Source organism: Oncorhynchus keta, chromosome 21, assembly GCF_023373465.1.
Source record: "Oncorhynchus keta strain PuntledgeMale-10-30-2019 chromosome 21, Oket_V2, whole genome shotgun sequence".
In the NCBI taxonomy this organism is placed as follows: Eukaryota; Metazoa; Chordata; class Actinopteri; order Salmoniformes; family Salmonidae; genus Oncorhynchus; species Oncorhynchus keta.
The window spans coordinates 2,490,613-2,514,180 of NC_068441.1; the positions used below are offsets into that span (position 1 = coordinate 2,490,613).

The 23,568-nt window shown below is 43.8% G+C and overlaps 1 protein-coding gene and 1 long non-coding RNA gene across 6 annotated transcripts in view; both read right to left on the minus strand.

Annotated features, from left to right (window-relative positions):
- The window catches only part of LOC118399931 (rho guanine nucleotide exchange factor 3-like), a 139,501-nt gene that overhangs the window by 34,616 nt on the left and 81,317 nt on the right, over positions 1-23,568 (minus strand). Inside the window, exon 1 of one of the 5 annotated variants that reach the window (XM_035796164.2) lies at positions 6,242-6,407. The exons of 3 other annotated variants lie outside the window; for them this stretch is intronic. Coding sequence is in view for 1 of the 2 variants with exons in the window: in XM_035796162.2 (XP_035652055.1) it covers positions 5,527-5,634 (108 nt within the window). In the remaining variant the exon portion in view is untranslated. One more of the 5 variants, XM_035796162.2, reaches the window with a different exon arrangement.
- On the minus strand, positions 19,977-22,394 carry LOC118399933 (uncharacterized). The gene is made up of 3 exons (XR_004828938.2): positions 20,788-22,394; positions 20,590-20,649; positions 19,977-20,344 (listed from the first exon to the last, which is right to left on the minus strand). It is a non-coding gene; the product is annotated as an uncharacterized LOC118399933 (long non-coding RNA).

Here is a 23,568-nt window from a genome sequence, read left to right on the forward strand (position 1 = left end):
CTGCCTCCTTCTTTCCACTCCTTTCTCTTTTGACCTCACCCTCTCACCTTCCCCCTACTCACAAGGCAGGCAATACGCCTCGACCTCATCTTTACTAGATGCTGTTCTTCCACTAACCTCATTGCAACTCCCCTCCAAGTCTCCGACCACTACCTTGTATCCTTTTCCCTCTCGCTCTCATCCAACACTTCCCACACTGCCCCTACTCGGATGGTATCGCGCCGTCCCAACCTTCGCTCCCCTCCCCCGCTACTCTCTCCTCTTCCATCCTATCATCTCTTCCCTCTGCTCAAACCTATCTCCCGATTCTGCCTCCTCAACCCTCCTCTCCTCCCTTTCTGCATCCGTTGACTCTCTATGTCCCCTATCTTCCAGGCCGGCTCGGTCCTCCCTCTCCCGCTCCGTGGCTCGACGACTCATTGCGAGCTCACAGAACAGGGCTCCGGGCAGCCGAGCGGAAATGGAGGAAAACTTGCCTCCCTGCGGACCTGGCATCCTTTCGCTCCCTCCTCTCTACATTTTCCTCCTCTGTCTCTGCTGCTAAAGCCACTTTCTACCACTCTAAATTCCAATCATCTGCCTCTAACCCTAGGAAGCTCTTTGCCACCTTCTCCTCCCTCCTGAATCCTCCCCCCTCCTCCTCTCTGCAGATGACTTCGTCAACCATTTTGAAAAGAAGGTCGACGACATCCGATCCTCGTTTGCTAAGTCAAACGACACCGCTGGTTCTGCTCACACTGCCCTACCCTGTGCTCTGACCTCTTTCTCCCCTCTCTCCAGATGAAATCTCGCGTCTTGTGACGGCCGGCCGCCCAACAACCTGCCCGCTCGACCCTATCCCCTCTTCTCCAGACCATTTCCGGAGACCTTCTCCCTTACCTCACCTCGCTCATCAACTCATCCCTGACCGCTGGCTACGTCCCTTCCGTCTTCAAGAGAGCGAGAGTTGCACCCCTTCTGAAAAAACCTACACTCGATCCCTCCGATGTCAACAACTACAGACCAGTCAGTATCCCTTCTTTCTTTTCTCTCCAAAACTCTTGAACGTGCCGTCCTTGGCCAGCTCTCCCGCTATCTCTCTCAGAATGACCTTCTTGATCCAAATCAGTCAGGTTTCAAGACTAGTCATTCAACTGAGACTGCTCTTCTCTGTATCATGGAGGCGCTCCCGCACTGCTAAAGCTAACTCTCTCTCCTCTGCTCTCATCCTTCTAGACCTATCGGCTGCCTTCGATACTGTGAACCATCAGATCCTCCTCTCCACCCTCTCCGAGTTGGGCATCTCCGGCGCGGCCCACGCTTGATTGCGTCCTACCTGACAGGTCGCTCCTACCAGGTGGCGTGGCGAGAATCTGTCTCCTCACCACACGCTCTCACCACTGGTGTCCCCCAGGGCTCTGTTCTAGGCCCTCTCCTATTCTCGCTATACACCAAGTCACTTGGCTCTGTCATAACCTCACATGGTCTCTCCTATCATTGCTATGCAGACGACACACAATTAATCTTCTCCTTTCCCCCTTCTGATGACCAGGTGGCGAATCGCATCTCTGCATGTCTGGCAGACATATCAGTGTGGATGACGGATCACCACCTCAAGCTGAACCTCGGCAAGACGGAGCTGCTCTTCCTCCCGGGGAAGGACTGCCCGTTCCATGATCTCGCCATCACGGTTGACAACTCCATTGTGTCCTCCTCCCAGAGCGCTAAGAACCTTGGCGTGATCCTGGACAACACCCTGTCGTTCTCAACTAACATCAAGGCGGTGGCCCGTTCCTGTAGGTTCATGCTCTACAACATCCGCAGAGTACGACCCTGCCTCACACAGGAAGCGCCGCAGGTCCTAATCCAGGCACTTGTCATCTCCCGTCTGGATTACTGCAACTCGCTGTTGGCTGGGCTCCCTGCCTGTGCCATTAAACCCTACAACTCATCCAGAACGCAGCAGCCCGTTTGGTGTTCAACCTTCCCAAGTTCTCTCACGTCACCCCGCTCCTCCGCTCTCTCCACTGGCTTCCAGTTGAAGCTCGCATCCGCTACAAGACCATGGTGCTTGCCTACGGAGCTGTGAGGGGAACGGCACCTCAGTACCTCCAGGCTCTGATCAGGCCCTACACCCAAACAAGGGCACTGCGTTCATCCACCTCTGGCCTGCTCGCCTCCCTACCACTGAGGAAGTACAGTTCCCACTCAGCCCAGTCAAAACTGTTCGCTGCTCTGGCTCCCCAATGGTGGAACACACTCCCTCACGACGCCAGGACAGCGGAGTCAATCACCACCTTCCGGAGACACCTGAAACCCCACCTCTTTAAGGAATACCTAGGATAGGATAAAGTAATCCTTCTCACCCCCCCCTTAAAAGATTTAGATGCACTATTGTAAAGTGGCTGTTCCACTGGATGTCATAAGGTGAATGCACCAATTTGTAAGTCGCTCTGGATAAGAGCGTCTGCTAAATGACTTAAATGTAAATGTAATTAGCGATAGGACCTCGGGCTCGGCAATCTGTTCATGTGCCAATCAATATCATCAGCAGCAGCATCTCAGTGAAATGCCAGTCATTTAGTTGTTGATCTTTAAAGGGGAGAGAGATGAGGGAAAGGGGGATACCTAGTTAGTTGTACAACTGAATGCAGTAAATGAAATGAGTCTTCCGCATTTAACCAAACCCCTCTGAATCAGAGGTGCGGAAGGCTGCCTTTATATATTTATTTTTTTGACTGATATTATCAACTTTTGGCCACGACTGTACTATTTGTGTCAATTTCCACAAAGTTTGCTGCTTCAGTGTCTGTAGATATTTTTGTCAGATGTTACTATGGAATACTGAAGTATAATTACAAGCATTTCATAAGTGTCAAAGGCTTTTATTGACAATTTACATGAAGAAGATGCAACGAGTCAATATTTGCAGTGTTGACCCTTCTTTTTCAAGACCTCTGCAATCCACCCTGGCACGCTGTCAATTAACTTCTGGGCCACATCCTGCCTGATGGCAGCCCATTCTTGCATAATCAATGCTTGGAGTTTGTCAGAATTATGGGGGTTTTGTTTGTCCACCTGCCTCTTGAGGATTGACCACAAGTTCTCAATGGGATTAAGGTCTGGGGAGTTTCCTGGCCATGTACCCAACATATTGATGTTTTGTTCCCCAAGCTACTTAGTTATCACTTTTGCCTTATGGCAAGGTGCTCCATCATGCTGGAAAAGGCATTGTTCATCACCAAACTGTTCCTGAATGGTTAGGAGTAGTTGCTCTCTGAGGATGTGTTGGTACCATTCTTGATTCATGGCTGTGTTCTTGGGCAAAATTGTGAGTGAGCCCACTCCCTTGGCTGAGAAGCAACCCCACACATGAATGGTCTCAGGATGCTTTACTGTTGGCATGACACAGGACTGATGGTAGCCTCGTCTTCTCCGGACAAACCTGGTCTTCTCCGGGCAAGCTTTTTTCCAGATGCCCCAAACAATCGGAAAGGGGATTCATCAGAGAAAATGACTTTGCCCCAGTCCTCAGCAGTCCTATTCCTGTACCTTTTGCAGAATATCAGTCTGTCCCTGATGTTTTCCCTGGAGAGAAATGGCTTCTTTGCTGCCATTCTTGACACCAGGCCATCCTCCAAATGTCTTCACCTCACTGTGCGTGCAGATGCAGTCACACCTGCCAGCTGCCATTCCTGAGCAAGCTCTGTACTGGTGGTGCCCCGATCCCGCAGCTGAATCAATTTTAGGAGACGGTCCTGGTGCTTACTGGACTTTCTTAGGTGCCCTGAAGCCTTCTTCACAACAATTGAACCGCACTCCTTGAAGTTCTTGATGATCCGATAAATGTTTGATTTAGGTGCAATCTTACTGGCAGCCCTTTTTGTGCAAAGCAATGATGACAGCACGTGTTTCCTTGCAGGTAACCATGATTGACAGAGGAAGAACAGTGATTCCAAGCACGACCCTCCTTTTGAAACTTCCAGTCTGGTTTTCGAACTCAATCAGCATGACAGAGTGATCGCCAGCCTTGTCCTCGTCAACACTCACACCTGTGTTAACGAGAGAATCACTGACATGATGTCAGCTGCTCCTTTTGTGGCAAGGCTGAAATTATTATTTTTTTTTTTTGAGGGGGGTTCAGTTCATTTGCATTCTGGAGTATATGCAAATTGGCATCATACAAACTGAGGCAGCAGACGTTAAAAACTAATATGTGTCATTCTCAAAACTTTTGGCCACGACTGTATATATTACACACAAAGTATGTGGACACCCCTTCAAATTAGTGGATTTGGCTACTTCAGCCACACCCATTGCTGACAGGTGTATATATTTGAGCATACAGCCATGCAATCTCCATAGACAAACACTAGTAGTACAAAAGGCCTTACTGAAGAGCTCAGTGAAATTTGTTCTCTGGAGTCATTTAAAGCGCTTCACCATCTGGCAGTCCGACGGACTAATTTTGGTTTGGTGGATGCCAGGAGAACACTACCTGCCCCAATGCATAGTGCAAACTGTCAAGTTTGGTGGAGGAGGAATAATGGTCTAGGGCTGTTTTTTATGGTTCGGGTTAGGTCCCTTAGTACCAGTCAAGGGAAATCTTAACACTACAGCATACAATGACTTTCTAGAACAATTCTGTGCTTCCAACTTTGTGGCAACAGTTGGGGGAAGGCCTTTTCCGGTTTCAGCATGACAATGCCCTCATGCAAAAAGTGAGGTCCATACAGAAATGTCAATATGTCACAGAGGGAGTACTGCACAGATGACCTGGCCTCCACAAATCACACGACCTCAACCCAATTGCAATGGTTTGGGATGAGTTGGACCGCAGAGAGGAAAAGCAGTCAACAAGTGCTCAGCATAAGAGGGAACTCTTTCAAGACTGTTGGAAAAGCCTTCCAGGTGAAGCTGGTTGAGAGAATGCCAAGAGTGTGCAAAGCTGTTAAAGGCAAAGGGTGGCTATTTGAAGAATCTAAAATATATTTTAATTTGTTTAACACTTCTTTGGTTACTACATTATTCCATGTGTTATTTCATAGTGTTGATGTATATTACTCTACAATGTAGAAAATAGTAAAAAATAAACTAAAACATTTGAATGAGTAGGTGTGTCCAAACTGACTGGTACTGTATATATAAAAAATATTCCATACTTCAAAAGCAATAATAACACTACCAATGCGATTCATGTCATTTACTCCTATATCATCACATTCACTTTGTATTTATTTTTTTTCACTTGAAAAATAGTGAAATCATCCAAACCAGTGCAGCGTGGCATTAAATGTGCTCTATCGTGGTACTTCACTATATTGTTTAGTCGACATTCCATAAAATATTAAATGTATTCCTTAGGACTCCACATTTTTCAACAGTTTGATTAAATATCCACAACAAACGCGCAACAAAGTAGTAGTGCAGTGTATGTCCTATAAACTGTCTGCCTCCACTTAGTGTGCAAGTACATTTTCACCGTATACTATCTGCAACAATTGAATGCAAATCGATAATAGTTATATCGCAAATTAAACTCCCTACCTCCACTTCCTTAGCCGGTTGGATGTTGCTGCTGCTGACTGTCTGCACCTCCAGTGAACAGTTCATCCTCTTCACGACGAGGTAAAAGGGGTAATCCTTGGCCACCATGCTGCTGTCACCTTCCCCGTCCACGGAGGTTATAAACGCAGCAGGGTAGTCACATGCACGTCTTTCAGCAGTTTCGGTGCTCGCCAGGGCTACGACAAGTAAAGTTCAAGTAGTGTAAAATCAAACCGCTCTTCCTGCCAACTCATCCCAGGCGAGTTGTGTGCGCCTACTCCGCTGTTGTGGAAACTGCGACTGCCAGGAGCGAAATCCTCCTACTATATGCGCTCAAGCGTGTAAATTACACTCAGGATCAGAGAGCGGGAGAGGGCGTCGCGCATTGGAAAGAAATATCTCCTTACCCACATCCGATCTGAATAGCGCTAAACTGAGCTGCAGAATGTGCCCAGCCATGCGTTAGGCCTATGTGCTTATACTTTTAAAGCACTGCAGGTGCATCCGATGTTCTATTTGCGCCATTTGAAACATATCCTCTGTCATGATGGACTCTCAAGCACACCTCTCCGCTACCCTGTTCTAATGACTTCAGTGTGTTCTGTGCAGTATGGGAAAGCCAGTTATCCGTTTAATATTAAGAGTAATGTCGGTTAACCTCGAAATAAAGTCTAGTGTAATTGGTCAGACGCTCGATTAAATTCTGGGTCCATACCTGTTAAGCGAAAAGATAGAACAAGGATCAGAAGCGGAATGAAGAGCTCCACCCTCTCTCTTTGCAAGTAACAGGTATTGTGCAGAAAATCTCCCCCTTTGCCAGAATCCAACCCCCAAACGTGAACGCACACACACTCAATTCTTCATTGCTCCGACTTGCTTGCGAGTTGAGTTTTCTGCTCTTTACTCCGTTGTCAGTTTAGCCTACATTTCGCTGATCTTAGTAGCAGAAAGCATTTTTTATTTGTGTCCTTCAAGGCAGATGTCAATGATCACGTTAGCCTGCGTTCTATTGTATTTTTAATGGCATTTTGATCGCGGGGGTGGCACTCGTAATGTCTGCAGTTTTCGGTTTGACTATTTGATTCAAGTGTATTAGTCTAGCAATACATCTCTTTGCCCCAAAAAATCGGCATCTCTCCCATGTCTTATTCGACTAGTAGTTGTATTGACATGTTTATTGCTTTCCTACATTTGACTCCCTCTATGTTTAATATAACACACATACATTCATTATTAATTTCGGTTGCCTATCCTGACAAGAGGTTTGTTCTATAGAAAGTGTTTGACTTTGATGTGTGCCACAAAGTATTTGACTTTAGTGACACAATTAAGGAAATTAGAAGGGGGGTCATTTTGGCAGGCAAGAAAATGGCCTTGTCGAAATGCCCCCCCCTTCTAATTTTCTTAATTTTGTGGCTAGAGTCAAATACTTTCTGTGGCACACACTACTGGTCAACATGTGCTACCAAAATGATTATGAAGTGTGCCAGGCCTTGCAGTCCCAAGATAGGTGGGGTGGGGGGGTTTGGCAGGCAAGAAGATACATAAACCTAAATCTGTCGCCTCCACATGGGGTTCCTTGCCTTGCATGTTTGCCTTTTATGATTTGGTATAGTAATTATTCTAGAAATAAAAGCAGGGAAAACAACAGGTATTAATTCAATCCCCTAGTAGCTCGCCATGAACAGCAGCAGCTTCTGGTTCAGTGAGCAGAGGTGGGGTGCCTTGCCTTCCCTTGCATGTTGCATTTTATGATTTGGTAAAGTAATTATTGTATTAAAGGAGGGGAAACAACAACTATAGGTCAATCGCAAGTAGCTCCCCTTGAAGCACATCACATCTGCAGCTCCTGTTTCAGCCAACAAGAAATTGATCCCAGTGTTAAGTCTTTGTTCTGGAGGGCTGAGAAGTTCCTGGCTTTGTGTTTTCCGAACAGACCAGGGAAGTGTGTAGGCTAGGGACAAAGCCAGTGGTGAGGATGTGTGTGTGTGTGTGCGTAATAGTGTGCATGTGTGGACGAGCCCAGGCCCCAGCCAGTCCTTACCCCTAAAGCTACTGCCTGCCTGTAAACAAACACTGGCTTTCATATTGTCACTCAGTGAAGTGTAATTTAACATGTTTAATTCACTCACAAACGTCAACTGAAAGTTTCCGTATTGATTATTTTAAACCCAATAACATATTTTAGAACAGTAATCTTAGTAAGACATTTGCTAACATGATTGCCATTGCTAGCTAGATACAGTTGAAGTCTGAAGTTTACATACATCTTAGCCAAATACATTTAAACTCAGTTTTTCACAAATCCTGACATTTAATCTAAGTAAAAATTCCCTGTCTTTGGTCAGTTAGGATCACCACTTTATTTTAAGAATGTGAAATGTCAGAATAGTAGAGAGAATGATTTATTTCAGCCTTTATTTCTTTCATCACATTCCCAATGGGTCAGAAGTCTACATACACTCCGTGAGTATTTGGTAGCTTTTACTTTAAATTGTTTAACTTGGGCGAAATGTTTCGGGTAGCCTTAAACAAGCTTCCCACAATAAGTTGGGTGAATTTTGGCCCATTCCTCCTGACAGTAATGGTGTAACTGAGTCAAGTTTGTAGTCCTCCTTGCTCGCGAACACTTTTTCAGTTCGGCACACAAATATTCTATAGAATTGAGGTCATGGCTTTGTGATGGACACTCCAATACCTTGACTTTGTTGTCCTTAAGCCATTTTGCCACAACTTTGGAAGTATGCTTGGGGTCATTGTCCTTTTGGAAGATCTATTTGCGACCGAGCTTTAACTTCCTGACTGAAGTGCTGCATTTGATACCATCGATCACCACATTCTTTTGGAGAGATTGGAAAACCAAATTGATCTACACGGACAAGTTCTGACCTGGTTTAGATCTTATCTGTTGGAAAGATATCAGTTCGTCTCTGTGAATGGCTTGTCCTCTGACAAATCAACTGTACATTTCGGTGTTCCCCAAGGTTCCGTTTTAGGACCGCTATTGTTTTCACTATATATTTTACCTCTTGGGGATGTCATTCGAAAACATAATGTTAACTTTCACTGCTATGCGGATGACACACAGCTGTACATTTCAATGAAACATGGTGAAGCCCCAAAATTGCCCTCGCTAGAAGCCTGTGTTTCAGACAAACTTCCTACTTTTAAACTCAGACCAAACAGAGATGCTTGTTCTAGGTCCCAAGAAACAACGAGATCTATTGAATCTGACAATTAATCTTAATGGTTGTACAGTCGTCTCAAATAAAACTGTGAAGGACCTCAGCGTTACTCTGGACCCTGATCTCTCTTTTGACAAACATATCAAGACTGTTTCAAGGACAGCTTTTTTCCATCTACGTAACATTGCAAAAATCAGAAACTTTCTGTTCAAAAATTATGCAGAAAAATTCATCCATGCTTTTGTTACTTCTAGGTTAGACTACTGAAATGCTCTACTTTCTGGCTACCCGGATAAAGCACTAAATAAACTTCAGTTAGTGCTAAATACGGCTGCTGGAATCCTGACTAGAACCCCATTATTACCCCATATTACTCCAGTGCTAGCCTCCCTACACTGGCTTCCTGTCAAGGCAAGGGCTGATTTCAAGGTTTTACTGCTAACCTACAAAGCATTACATGGGCTGCTCCTACCTATCTCTCTGTTTTGGTCCTGCCGTACATACCTACACATACGCTACGGTCACAAGACGCAGGCCTCCTAATTGTCCCTAGAATTTCTAAGCAAACAGCTGGAGGCAGGGCTTTCTCCTATAGAGCTCAATTTTTATGGAATGGTCTGCCTACCCATGTGAGAGACGCAAACTCGGTCTCAACCTGTAAGTCTTTACTGAAGACTCATCTCTTCAGTGGGTCATATAATTGAGTGTAGTCTGGCCCAGGAGTGTGAAGGTGAACGGAAAGGCTCTGGAGCAACCTGGCCGGTTCTCCTCTTTCCACTGGGATTCTCTGCATCTAACCCTATTACAGGGGCTGAGTCACTGGCTTACAGGTGCTCTTTCATGCCGTCCCGAAGAGGGGTGCGTCACTTGAGTGGGTTGAGTCACTGATGTGATCTTCCTGTCTGGAAGACAACCCCCCTTGGGTTGTGCCGTGGTGGAGATCTTTGTGGGCTATACTCGGCCTGGTCTCGGGATGGTAAGTTGGTGGTTGGAGATAACCCTCTAGTGGTGTGGGGGCTGTGCTTTGGCAAAGTGGGTGGGGTTATATCCTTCCTGTTTGGCCCTGTCCGGGGGGTATCATCGGGTGGGGCTACAGTGTCTCCTGACCACTCCCGTCTCAGCCTCCAGTATTTATGCTACAGTAGTTTGTGTCGGGGGGCTTGGATCATTTTGTTATATCTGGAGTACTTCTCCTGTCTTATCCGGTGTCCTGTGTGAATTTAAGTATGCTCTCTCTAATTCTCTCTTTCTTTCTCTCTTGGAGGACCTGAGCCCTAGGACCATGCCTCAGGACCTGACATGATGACTCCTTGCTGTCCCCAGTCCACCTGGCCGTGCTGCTGCTCCAGTTTCAACTGTTCTGCCTGCGGCTATGGAATCCTGACCTCTTCACCGGACGTGCTACATGTCCCAGACCTATTATTTGACCATACTGGTCATTTATGAACATTTGAACATCTTGGCCATGTTCTGTTATAATCTCCACCCGGCACAGCCAGAAGAGGACTGGCCACCCCTCATAGCCTGGTTCCTCTCTAGGTTTCTTCCTAGGTTTTGGCCTTTCTAGGGAGTTTTTCCTAGCCAACGTGCTTCAACACCTGCATTGCTTGCTGTTTGGGGTTTTAGGCTGGGTTTCTGTACAGCACTTTGAGTTATCAGCTGATGTACGAAGGGCTTCATAAATACATTTGATTTGATTTGAAGCCCTGAGATGTTGCTTCAATATATCCACATAATGTTCTGTCCTTATGCAGCCATCTATTTTGTGCAGTGCACTTGTCCCTCCTGCAGCAAAACACCCCCACAACATGATGCTGCCACCCCCGTGTTTCACGGTTGAGATGATATTCTTTGGCTTGCAAGCCTCCCCCTTTTTCCTCCAAACATAACGATGGTCATTATGGCCAACGGTTCTATTTTTGTTTCATCAGAGCAGAGGACATTTCTCCAAAAAGTACGATCTTTGTTCACATGCTCAGTTGCAAACCATTGTCTGGCTTTTTTATGGAGCAGTGGCTTCTTCCTTGCTGAGCTGCCTTTCAGGTTATGTCTATATAGGACTCTTTTTATGGTGGATATCGATACTTTTGTACTTGTTTCCTGCAGCATCTTCACAAGGTCCTTTGCTGTTGTTCTGCGATTGATTTGCACTTTTCGCCCCAAAGTAAGTTCATCTCTAGGAGACTGAATGCGTCTCCTTCCTGAGTGGTATGATGGCTGTGTGGTTCCATGGTGTTTATACTTGCGTACTATTGTTTGTACAGATGAACGTGGTACCTTCAGGCATTTGGAAATTGCTCCCAAGGATGAACCAGACTTGTGGAGGTCTACAAAAAAACATTTTCCGAGATCTTTGCTGATATCTTTAGATTTTCCCATGATGTCAAGCAAAGAGGCAGCGAGTTTGAAGGAAGGCTTTGAAATATATCCACAAGTCCACCTCCAATTGACTCAAATTATGTCAATTAGCCTATCAGAAGCTTCTAAAGCTATGACCATTTTCTGGAAATTTCCAAGCTTTTTAAAAGGCACAGTCAACTTACTGTACGTAAACTTCTGACCCACTGGAATTGTGATACAGTGAATTTTAAGTGAAATACTTAAACAATTGTTGGAACAATTGTTGTGAAAAAATTACTTGTGTCATGCACCGAGTAGATGTCCAAACCGATTTGCCAAAACTATAGTTTGCTAACGATAAATTTGTGGAGTGGTTTTAATGACTCCAACCTAACTGTATGTAAACTTCCGACTTCAACTGTAGGTAGCTAAAATGGTTGCCTAGTATCAAACATCTTAAGAAGATTTGTAAGAAGATATTTGAGAATCTTAAGATATTGTTGAGGTATTACAATTACAAACTATCTTATTTTTTTCTTACAAATCTTCTTAAGTTTTTGCACAAGAAGTGTTTTGTGAATCTTGGCCCTGCTGTCTTTATCAGCATCATAAAAGAAAAAGAAAAACATGAGCTGGCGCACACGCAGAATAATAGTTTGCATGGAGGTGCTGACTAACGGCGAATAAACTATCATAATAAAGAAAGTCGCACACTCCATGTGTAATCTCCCAAAAATGTAATGGGTATTTATCAACGTTTTAGCATCACTGTGCCTTCCTCAGGGTACCCAAAATCAGACAAAAGAAAATAGTCAGCCTATCCTGACCTGGCTGGCTGGGGACTTTATAGGATAACTCACTGACCCCTGGATTATGTCTCAGTCCAACCTGTTTTTGTCCAATCTACAGCTTCCTGTTTGTTCAGCAATCAATAGGTCTAGGTCAATAGATAAAACACAGGTACATTGAGATGACACAAATAAAAACATGATATACAGTAGGTGATATGATAACTCAAAAAGAGCTCAAGAGGAAAGAATAGGTACAATTACCAAGAATTAGAACTATACTATTCATGTGTCATATTGTGCCAGTGGCTAGTGACCCAGTTGAACCTGTTGTGATGTTGCTCCATCTAATTAAAGATCAACATGGAGACCTGTTCTAATTAGTGTACTTCTACGGTGGAACAGCCCTCTGGCAGTCATTGGCATCACTGTGAGCATGGTGTTGAAGCACACTACATGAGTAAAATAGAGTACAATATAATATAACATATTTGTCCACCCTAAGATTGACATTTTTCTTTGCATCACCATGCAGTAGTAGAACTACATTTTTAAAAAACGTATTATTATTTCACCTTTATTTAACCAGGTAGGCTAGTTGAGAACAAGTTCTCATTTGCAACTGCGCCCTGGCCAAGATAAAGCATAGCAGTTCGACATATACAACTACACAGAGTTACACATGGAATAAACAAAACATACAGTCAATAATACAGTAGAACAAAAAGAAAACAAAAAGTCTATATACAATGAGTACAAATGAGGTAAGATAAGAGAGGTAAGACAATAAATAGGCCGTGGTGGCGAAGTAATTACAATATAGCAATTAAACACGGGAATGGTAGATGTGCAGAAGATGAATGTGCAAGTAGAGATACTGGGGTGCAAAGGAGCAAGATAAATAAATAAATTCAGGATGGGGATGAGGTAGTTGGATGGGCTGTTTACAGATCGGCTATGTACAGGTGCAGTGATTTGTGAGCTGCTCTGACAGCTGGTGCTTAAAGCTAGCGAGGGAGATATGAGTCTCGAGCTTCAGTGATTTTTGCAGTTCGTTCCAGTCATAGGCAGCAGAGAACTGGAAGAAAAGGCTGGAGCACATGCTAGGTAAGGTGGGGCTTTACCTAGGAGAGACTTGTAGATGACCTGGAGCCAGTGGGTTTGGTGACAAGAGTGAACCATCGGTAGGATGGTCAATTTTATGAGGGTATGTTTGGCAGCATGAGTGAAGAATGCTTTGATGCAAAATAGGAAGCATCTGCTGGGAACTTGCAGTTTCTTAATATAACAACTACAGGGTATTCATGTCAATCCCTTCTTGAGTCACTTTTTCTGTAATTTCTTGCTTATTCATTCTCCAACCTGAAGTGTGGTCCAATGCAGCCGTTTGTAGCCGTTTTTATCACAGTATCAAACCACTTCTGGGTAACAATTAAGTACCTTAGTGTGATTGTTTTCAATTAAAAATGGTCAAAAATAAGCAAAAATAACTTCTTAGCAATGAGCAATTTCTCAAGCAAGAACTAAGCTAGGACTGTCTGGGAGTAGTCTGAGTGGGAAGAGTGTAATGTGGGGGAAAATAAGCTGTTAATGGCAGAGGTTGATCGGTCTTTAACTAATTTACTGTCTGGTGATGTCACCAGGCAGGCCAAAGCCCCATCCCACCACAACTGGCTGAAATTTCAGGCGGTCTTTTCAAACAGCTCTTACACTAAAATAACATTATGGTCCTGTGTAGCTCAGTTGGTAGAGCATGTACCGTTGACACCAGGCAGGACGGGGCCATGGACTCACCGCAAATCCTGACTATGCCATCAGCATGACGCAACAGTAACCGGGATTCGTCGGATCAGGCAATGGTTTTCCAGAGTTGATGATCGCGTGCCCACTGGAGCCGCTTCTTCTTCTTTTTAGCTGATAGGAGTGGAACCTGGTGTGGTCGTCTGCTGCAATAGGCCATCCGTGACAAGGATCGACGAGTTGCGCGTTCTGAGATGCCGTTCCGTACACAACTGTTGTACTGCGCCGTTATTTGTCTGTTTGTGGCCCGTTAACTTGAATGATTCTTGCCATTCTCCTTCGACCTCTCATCAACAAGCTGTTTTCACCCATAGGACTGCCGCTGACTAGATGTTTTTCATTTGTTGCACCATTCTCGGTAAACCCTAGACACTGTTGTGTGTGTGAATAGCCCAGGAGGCCGGCCGTTTCTGAGATACTGGAACCGACGCTCAGTTCACGCTCAAAGTCGCTTAGGTCACTCGTTTTGCCCATTCTAACATTCAACCGAACAGTAACTGAATGCATTGATGCCTGCTTGCAAGCCACGGCCACGTGACTCATTGCCTGTAGGAGCGAACCATTTTGATTTACATAATAAATTGGCCACTGAGTGTAGATGAAAAAAAAACGGAAAAATCCAGTTTTTGACTGCACTGTGTCTTTTAAGATATATTTGATAAAAATGTATAAAAAGCTGTTTTTGCTTTGTCATTATGGGGTATTGTGTGTAGATTGATGAGGGGAAAAAACAATACATTTTAGAATAAGGCTGTAGCGTAACAAAATGTGGAAAAAGTCAAAGGGTCTGAATACTTTCCGAATGCACTGCAACTCCAGTTCATAGGTACAGGAGTTGAGAACAAGAAAGTTCCATTAGTGCGTGCAGGATAGACATTTGCTTGCTAAGGATAGCCAACACATTCCTGAAATCCTCCTCAAGCAAACAATAGCCACAAGGGAACTCCAGATTGTCAATATTGTCCCGGACGAGAGCGTAATAAACATAGCTTATACAACGCTGGAAATGTTCATTAGCTATTCCAGGAAAATCGGGCTTCATTGCAACCTAGCTAGCGATCTGGTAGCAGGTGTTGACACAAACTCGTATGAACAGAATAATTATTTTTTTTTAAATCGGAAACAACAGGCCGAAACAACAGGTCGAGGCACAGGGTTCGTGACAGGAAATGACGTGCTGAGGTGACGTGCTAGATTCAGCCTGCGATTACATCCTGTTTTCAGGTGGAGAAAGAGTTGAGAGGATACGAGGAAGCTGATGATGATGATGAGTAGACTGCAAAATAAACTATGTGTTTGTCACAGGGCCAGGGGGGACGGGGAGGTGTCTGTGTCTGTTTGTGTGTCGGTCAGATGTCAGGACTGCTACACGGGTCAACGACTCTGAGTAAAGGCAGAATAGTATCCATCCAGCTCTCAGTATCACATTTCAATAGGACTCGACTAGCTGGTCAGTGTAACCTTTTAAAGTTGTGTCAATAAGGACAATCAATACACAAATCAAGTTATGTTAATACAGCTAATCAAATAAAAAACTGATTTTTATGGTTGTTGGCAAATATATGTGATATCTCAGAGACTTTGATATGTTGTTTATACTCTTCTCAAGCATCCTACTGATGCTGATAGACATCTGACCTCAGCTGTCATACTAAAAAAATTAAATAAAAAAAAAACATTTATTTTACATAATAGTTATAAGCAAAGCAGTATTTATTTGATCTATATATATTTCTTTATGTAAGTCTGCTAACCAGATTTCCCCCAAAATGGGTAGATGATGTGTGATTAAAAAAAAGAAGTGTGAATATCAGGAAGGATGTGTGATGATTACAGTATGTTATCCAATAGCCGTTTGTGCCTTTTTCCAGCCTTTATCAGGGTTAACAAAGATCTATTAGATAATTCCAAGACTATTTTAAGCGTGTGATGTTTTTTCCCCCCTTATTAAACATACTAGAGCAGTCAGTCAGTCAGACAGGCTTTCTGATCCTGACTGAACCCTGTGTCAGTTTGTTATCAGTGAGAAAGAAAAATCTGATCTGATGGAGTTCTGAAGGTACACTATTAATACATGACCTTTATGATAACCTTCCACCCACGAGAGAGATCAAATGGCAGCTCTGCAGATCCATCTCAGTCCTAGCAGATCATGGTAACTCTTCACACCCCATGCCTGTACAAAAACCTGCCCTCTGTAACCTGTATTAACCTGAAAGTGACTTTCAAACAACATTGAACGAGGGAACACAAGACAGATTCATGCTTCTATGTTTTTATTCATTTAAAAAATATATATACAGTATATATTGGAAACCTGAATGTGAGTCAGATAGATGTCATTTCTGACCTATCCAACCCAATATTCTATTTCTATGGTCTGAGTTCTGAACACTGAGGGAGCTCAGCTCAGTCAAGCTTGTCTGGCAGGGTTGAGTAATGCTGTGTGAGCCTGGTGAAGTGCAGAGTGAAGCAGTCGACTGAACTTCCTGCATATTGCATTGGTCTGATGCTCTGATGAGTGGAGATGAGAGACTGTGCTAATTAGCTAGGGACTCACATCGTCCCGTGGTGTTGAGAGGAGTGTGTGCGTGTGTGTTTTTGCGTGTGTGTATGTGTTTTAGATGGCATTGTGTGGGTGTTGTTGGGGATGAAAGGAAGACTTATTGAACCATATAAAAGAGGCTTAATTCTTCATTGTCCATTAATTTAATTAGAGGCAATGTGTGTGTGTGTGTGTGTGTCTGAAACCAATATGTGTTTGTGTGTGTAGGCAGGCTTGGTGTTCTACAAACAAGGCTCACACCAGGAGAGCAGCTCTGTGTCCCGACAATCAAATTATAGTCTGTTACATCCAGTATGTCGATTTACCGTAGTGCAAATGACAGGACTGACTGACTGGGCATTCTCTCTGTTCTCTCTGTCCATGTCTAACAGCCTGCTATTTTACTATTCATGTGGCACATGACTACAATGCAATACAATACAATTAAACCCCCATCCCACCCTCCTCGCTGACACTCTCTCATCATGGTTGTCATTATCAATTCCAGCGATTGACATTAAGGGTTGTCCTATTTCCTGGAGCAGGTGAACTGAGCAGTTGGGTAAGTTATATGAAAACAACCAAACTGCAAAGAATTCCTAGCCTACAAATTATATTTCTGGTTCATCCCCATTGTTTAAGTGAAGTACAGATAATTTGTGGCAGTTGGGCAAGTTGAGCTTACTCTGAGAATTATTTTCTGGTAGCAACCAAAATACAAAGAATTCCAGTCCTGATCTTTCTGATTCCTCCCATACTGTATATGTAGGTGAAAGGCAGGCAATGCTGTATATTGCACTTCTGCGTGTAAATAGTTCATTGAAATTTTCGGGCAAGTAATCATAATCTTTGGGTAACGATAAAATAAAATTCTCCTGACTTGCTTGACGGGTCAAGTGACTTTCAGAATTTATTGTCATTATGCGTATGTTTCAGTGAATGCTGCATGTGTGTGTTACTGTGCATCAGGGTTCTTTTCACTGTCTCATCATATCAACAGCTCTTTAGCGTTGTAGCCATGTCCATATTGGCTTTTCTAGTACATTTAGGGCAGGGATGGGCAACTCCAGTCCTCCTTTTCCCCATCCCTAGCAAACACAGCTAAACAATTAGCATTTTAAACTGAAGATTAGGATTAGTTGATTATTGGAGGTGTGTTAGCTGGGGCTGGGGCAAAAGTATGACACCAATCAGGCTCCCGGGGACTGGGGTTGCCCATCCCTAAATCTCAGGGCATGGTATTTGTTTTCGCACAGTAGGTCAGTGTTATAGAGGAGGGCTCTTAGTCAAGACCTTCCTTTCTTTATCACAACAGGGTCATGTTCATTAGGCAGCAAGTGGAAGAAAACAGGCAGACAGGGAGAGTCCAATAACCTGTCCAATAACAAATGCTTGTTTTCGTTTTCTGTTCCAAATGTTTTGCAACGGTATGCACAAATTAATTCAACCAAAGCCTTTAGTTTAGATCAATGAGTGCCTCAAGCTCTGGAACAAATAACCGATTTAATATCCAAAGAGAAACCCAATCTCAACTCAAACACATGTGTGTGTTTTACCCATTACTGAACAATTGCTAATCATAGTCACTCATTGTTCAACCAGCATGTATTGTAACAGAATGTTTAGCTTCACAATGTCCTTATGTGCTTTGTTTGATTTCACATTCTACCTGATGTATTGTCAGTTTCAAAATAGATAAGTAGTAATATGTGGGCTATAAACACAAGGCTGTCCACACACACACACTGCCTGTCCTCAGTTCACACACAGTTCGGAATTCTCACACACACACACACACACACACACACACACACACACACACACACACACACACACACACACACACACACGCGCCTTTCCTGTCCACATCGCTCACCTCTTGCGCTCAAAGCCATACATCAGGACAGAGGTAGAAATTAGAAGCCATTATTCCAATAAGCATCTAGTAAAGAACAACACACTGAGCAACACACTGGTTACACAGAAAATATGTTCATATTGGCACGATGTGGGCCCAATGCGGGCTAAAATATTGGCTGCATGTTGGCCCCCAAGGCATTTGCCCAGTGTGGCCCAGTATAGGCAGCCCTCTGGTGAAGGCAGCGCTCACTTTGCCAGAAATAAGCCAGTTTTTTCCCCAGCAAACATTCCCACATTGGCACGATGTGGGCCCAATGCGGGCTAAAATATTGACCCCATGTAGGCTGCCCAACATTGGGCCGATGCGCCTTTGCTATTTAGGAATTATTTTATTTATTATTTATTTATGACACTTTTAATTGAATGCATGAATTGCATACATTTCAAGCCATAAAGGTATTTAAGGAACGTGATACAATGGCAGTGTATGAAATCTGGCTTGCTGTCACGTCTACTCCCGCTCCTCCCCTCCGGCGTTTGACGTCGCCAGTTTACTAACCACCGGTCCTGAGAACAATCATTACGCGCACCTGGCATTCATCATTACGCGCACCTGCGCTTTATCATTTGGCACACCTGGACTCCATTACCTCACTCATTACCTCCCCTTTATCTGGCACTCCCTTAAGTTCTTTCCCCAGGAACTATTGTTTATGTTGTTCATGTCTAGACGTTACTCCTACGTTGTTTCGCTCCATGTTGTTTATTATATTAAACCCACCTGCTTCTTGCCTCCCAGCATCTACATTACACTTGCATACTACTTACTTAAACTGCATACTGTTTACTAATTGTACTACATACTTTTTTTTAGCAAATACTGTACACAGTATGCCACAGCCGAAACCTATTACTTTTGGTGCATTCAAGACAACTGGGAACTCAAAATCAAAACCATCTGAGACAGTGAAAAATCGTGACGTCGGTGATCTTTAGGTCAGCGAAATAGGAGCTCTAGGAAGATGCAGTTTGTTACTTGTAATTCCGAGTTGGCTGGCCGTAAAAAAACATATCATCCATTTCAAAGCACGTTTTTTTCCCCAAATTCCCAGCTGTCTTGTTCTTTTATACCTCAATGTCTTGAACACACCATCAGTAACGGCTTCACATGGACTGGAAAGAAATGTCTGTAGCCCCACCCACTGGCAGTTTATTTCGCCAGAGTGTTGTTGTTTTGGGCTAACGTTAGCTAAGTAGCTAGCATTTGGAATGACGTATTTGGAGTAAACTTGAGTGTACCGTAGGCCTACGTGTATATCAACTGAAGAGTCACCTGAAGCTTGAGTGTAATGGGAGATGCAGTAGGGGAATGCAGTGCTGAGGCAGAGGGCTCGTAATGAGTAAGGCTGACTACTACTCTGAAGTGTGTGTCGTGAGCTTTCTGGTACCCACAGCTGCTGAGGCATCAGCCAAGTAGGTGCCATATATTGTGACGGAGAAGTTCAGTGGCTACATGAATCAGGCTCGTTCCCATAGTAGCCCTCTACAAGATCGTTACTAAATTCCATCTTCATCAGCCATCTATCCCTGACCACCTTACTCTGATCAAGCCATGAACTGTCTCTCTCCATCTTTGGAGGATCCATGCACTCAGGATCCATGCACTTGTTTTTTATACTTTTGATGAGCTTTGAGATTGTTATGAAAAGCACTATAAAAATGTCATCAATTATTATTATGCCACAGATGGTTTATTTTAGTTTCGTAGAGCAAAAAACCAAGGCCAAGAGGCAGACAAATAAACTTCAATAATAAAGTGATACTAGCAAGAGCAGTGTTCGGGTTTCTGCAACAAGATAGCTCCGATGTGCAAGTGCATTTTTTTAATGTAGATTTTTTAAAAATAAAACACACCAACAGTAGATGTACCTGTATAATTTTTTATTTTTTATTACAAAGAAGAAAACACTTTTTTTAAACAACAAAATTCACTTTGGGTTTAAAAAAAGAAATTCAACACTGTACATACAAAATACATAAAACTACTTCTTAATCATGGTCTCTAAAACGGCCATACGTCATGACTCCCTGGCAGTCACCTCCTTCGCCTACTCCAGCCCACATTAGGGCCATTCTGGGAAGGAGGGGAGCCCATAGCTGCACCTTGGGAGGATGAGGAGATGATGACCGATGGGGCAATGAAGTGGCAGCCCGCTAGCACTTCATCCATACCACTTCCAGGATGCGTCTATGGCCTCCAGTCCCTCGATGCTGACTCCGGTGGGGAGAGCTTTTAATTACTAAAAAATATGGAAAAGGATAGCTTTCAGCATCAAAGATAATACTTTACAATTGCAGTACATTTCTCTGGAATACTTTCTAGCAAGAGTGTCTTCACACGTATATTAATTTTCTGGTGAAACATAGGAAATAGATGGGAAAGTGTTGTTGCACGAAAAGGATAACTTTATTAGCCAAGTACATCAATAAATGTCAAGATAACATACAGCAGCGTACAGTGTGTTTTTGCTAAAGGTTCTCTTACTTCTTTTTCACCCTTACAGGTGACAGCTGCCCCTCCAGCTCACACTCCTTACCATAGATCCTGAAAAGACACCAGATGTACAACATTAACCAAAACATGAGCAAAGTAGAGTGTGTGAACTTTCCGAAGATAGCTAGACTGCCACATACTTTATCAAATTTGGAGTGCCAAGGTGAAACAGTAAGGAGTGCAGCTTACCATCACTTTCACCATAACAGGTCATGTGCAATGAAACTATCAAGACCCATTCAGACTGTAACCATTCAGCTCATCACAGATAAAATGAAGTGTCAAATCAGGAGAACTAGAAGAAAAGAGAATTGTTGGGACCAGCACCGCTGTGGAAAATAGGAATATAGGTTACCGCGTGACTAACACTATAGCTAGTGCATAGTTTTGAACACAAGCAATTGTATTTACAACAAGTAGCTAGCTAGCGAACTAGGCTAATGTTAAATATGAAGTTATTGCTCAACAGCAAGTAACATTACCGTTAACCCTGTAGCTAACATTACTGTTCGAACAGTTATAACTTCTAGTCCGACCAGGGGTGAAAGTAAGGCGGTACGGTCCGGTACGGAATCCCGGCAAAATAAATAGTGGAGGTACGCCGTACTGGTTAACTTCTTCGAGATGGGGGGCGTTCTTTTAATTTTTGGATAAAAACGTTCCCGTTTTAAACAAGATATTTTGTCACGAAAAGATGCTCTACTATGCATGTAATTGACAGCTTTGGAAAGAAAAAACTCTGACGTTTCCAAAACTGCAAAGATATTATCTGTGAGTGCCCCAGAACTAATGCTACAGGCGAAACCAAGATGAAGTTTCATACAGGAAATGCCCCAGATTCTGAAGGTGCTGTGTTCCAATGTCTCCTTATATGGCTGTGAATGCGCCAGGAATGAGCCTGCCCTTTCTGTCGTTTCTCCAAGGTGTCTGCAGCATTGTGACGTATTTGTAGGCATATCATTGGAAGATTGACCATAAGAGACTACATTTACCAGGTGTCCGCCCGGTGTCCTGTGTCGAAATTATTGCGTAATCTATAGGTCCATGCGCGTTCCATTTCTTCAGAAGAGAAAGTCAACTGCCACGAAGGATTTATCGTCGACAGATATGTGAAAAACACCTTGAGGATTGATTCTAAACATAGTTTGCCATGTTTCTGTCGATATTATGGAGTTAATTTGGAAAAAAGTTTGCGTTTTAAATGACTTAATTTTCGTTTTTTTTCTTGCCCAAACGTGATGAAGAAAACGGAGCGAATTGTCAACACAAATAATCTTTTTGTAAAAACTGAACATTTGCTATCTAACTGAGAGTCTCCTCATTGAAAACATCTGAAGTTCTTCAAAGGTAAATTATTTTATTTGAATGCTTTTCTGGTTTTTGTGAAAATGTTACATGCTGAATGCCAGGCATAATCCTATGCTAGGCTATCAATACTGTTACACAAATGCTTGTTTTGCTATGGTTGAGAAGCATATTTTGAAAATCTGAGATGACAGTGTTGTTAACAAAAGTCTAAGATTGAGAGCTAGCATATTGATTTAATTTCATTTGCGATTTTCATGAATAGTTAACGTTGCGTTATGGTAATGAGCTTGAGGCTGTAGTCACGATCCCGGATGGCTCGACGCAAGAAGTTAAACATGAGCCCATAACAGTATTTACAACAGAATGTCAAGAAAACGGTAGGCTATTACACCATTATGTCAGAATGGACTTGAAAACACTCCAAATACGATGTGGTTCGACGAGAACACCTACATTTTGCCAAGGCCGAGATAAATGCCCGACTCTGCAGACAGACAAATTGCCAAATGTCATTACACTTGTTGGTGTTCTGTGGAGAAGATGTCTCTTTCCATTCACCACTGTTTTGAGTAGTTGTTTGACAATCAGAAGAAAACATCATGACTGGTTGTGTTTATGCCACAATAAAAGTTAACACATTTTAAAAGTTAAATCACACATCTTTACGACTCGGCCCACAGAGATCCTATTGAATTAATCGGGATTCTATATGTATGTCACGCCCTGGCCTTAGTTATCTTTGTTTTCTTCATTATTTTGGTTAGGTCAGGGTGTGACATGGGGGATTTATGTTTTTTGTCTAGTCTAGGGTTTTTTGTATTTTTATGGGGCTGTTTCCTTTCTAGGTAGTTTGTATGTCTATGGTTGCCTAGATTGGTTCTCAATTAGAGGCAGCTGTCTATCGTTGTCTCTGATTGGGAACCAATTAGAGAACCACCCACCACAACAGGACCAAGCAGCGTGATAACGGGCAGGAGCAGGAGAGGCAGTGATGTCAGGATTTCTGGACATGGGAGCAGAATCTGGACTATACAACTTGGGAAGAGATAGACAGGTGGGCGGTCGACCCAGGGAGAGTGCCGGAGCCCGCATTGGGATTCACTGGAGCAGTGCGAGGAGGGTTACAGGAGAATGGAGTTGGAGAAACGAGCACGGCGGTGCGGTAGGAAGCCCGAAAGTCAGCCCCAAAAATGTCTTGGGGGGCACACAGGGAGTATGGCAAAGCCAGGTAGGAGACCTGCGCCAACTTCCTGTGCTTACCGGAGAGCGAGAGGGACCGGGCAGGCACCGTGTTATGCTGTGGAGCGCACAGTGTCTCTAGTGCGGGTGCATTGCCCGGTGCGGTACATACCAGCTCCTCGTGTCGGCCGGGCTAGAGTGGGCATCGAGCCAGGTAAGGTTTGGCAGGCTCGGTGCTCAAGAGCTCCAGTGCACCTGCACGGTCCGGTCTATCCAGTGCCACCTACACGCACCAGCCCTCCGGTGGCAGCCCCCCGTACCAGGCTTCCTGTGCGTGTCCAGAGCCCAGTACTCCATTTCTCCTCCCCGCACTCGCCCTGAGGTGCGTGTCCTCGGCCTAGTACCACCAGTGCCGGAACCACGTACCAGGCCTACAGTGTGCCTCGCCTATCCAGAGCCGCCAGAACCTCCCGCCTGTCCAGA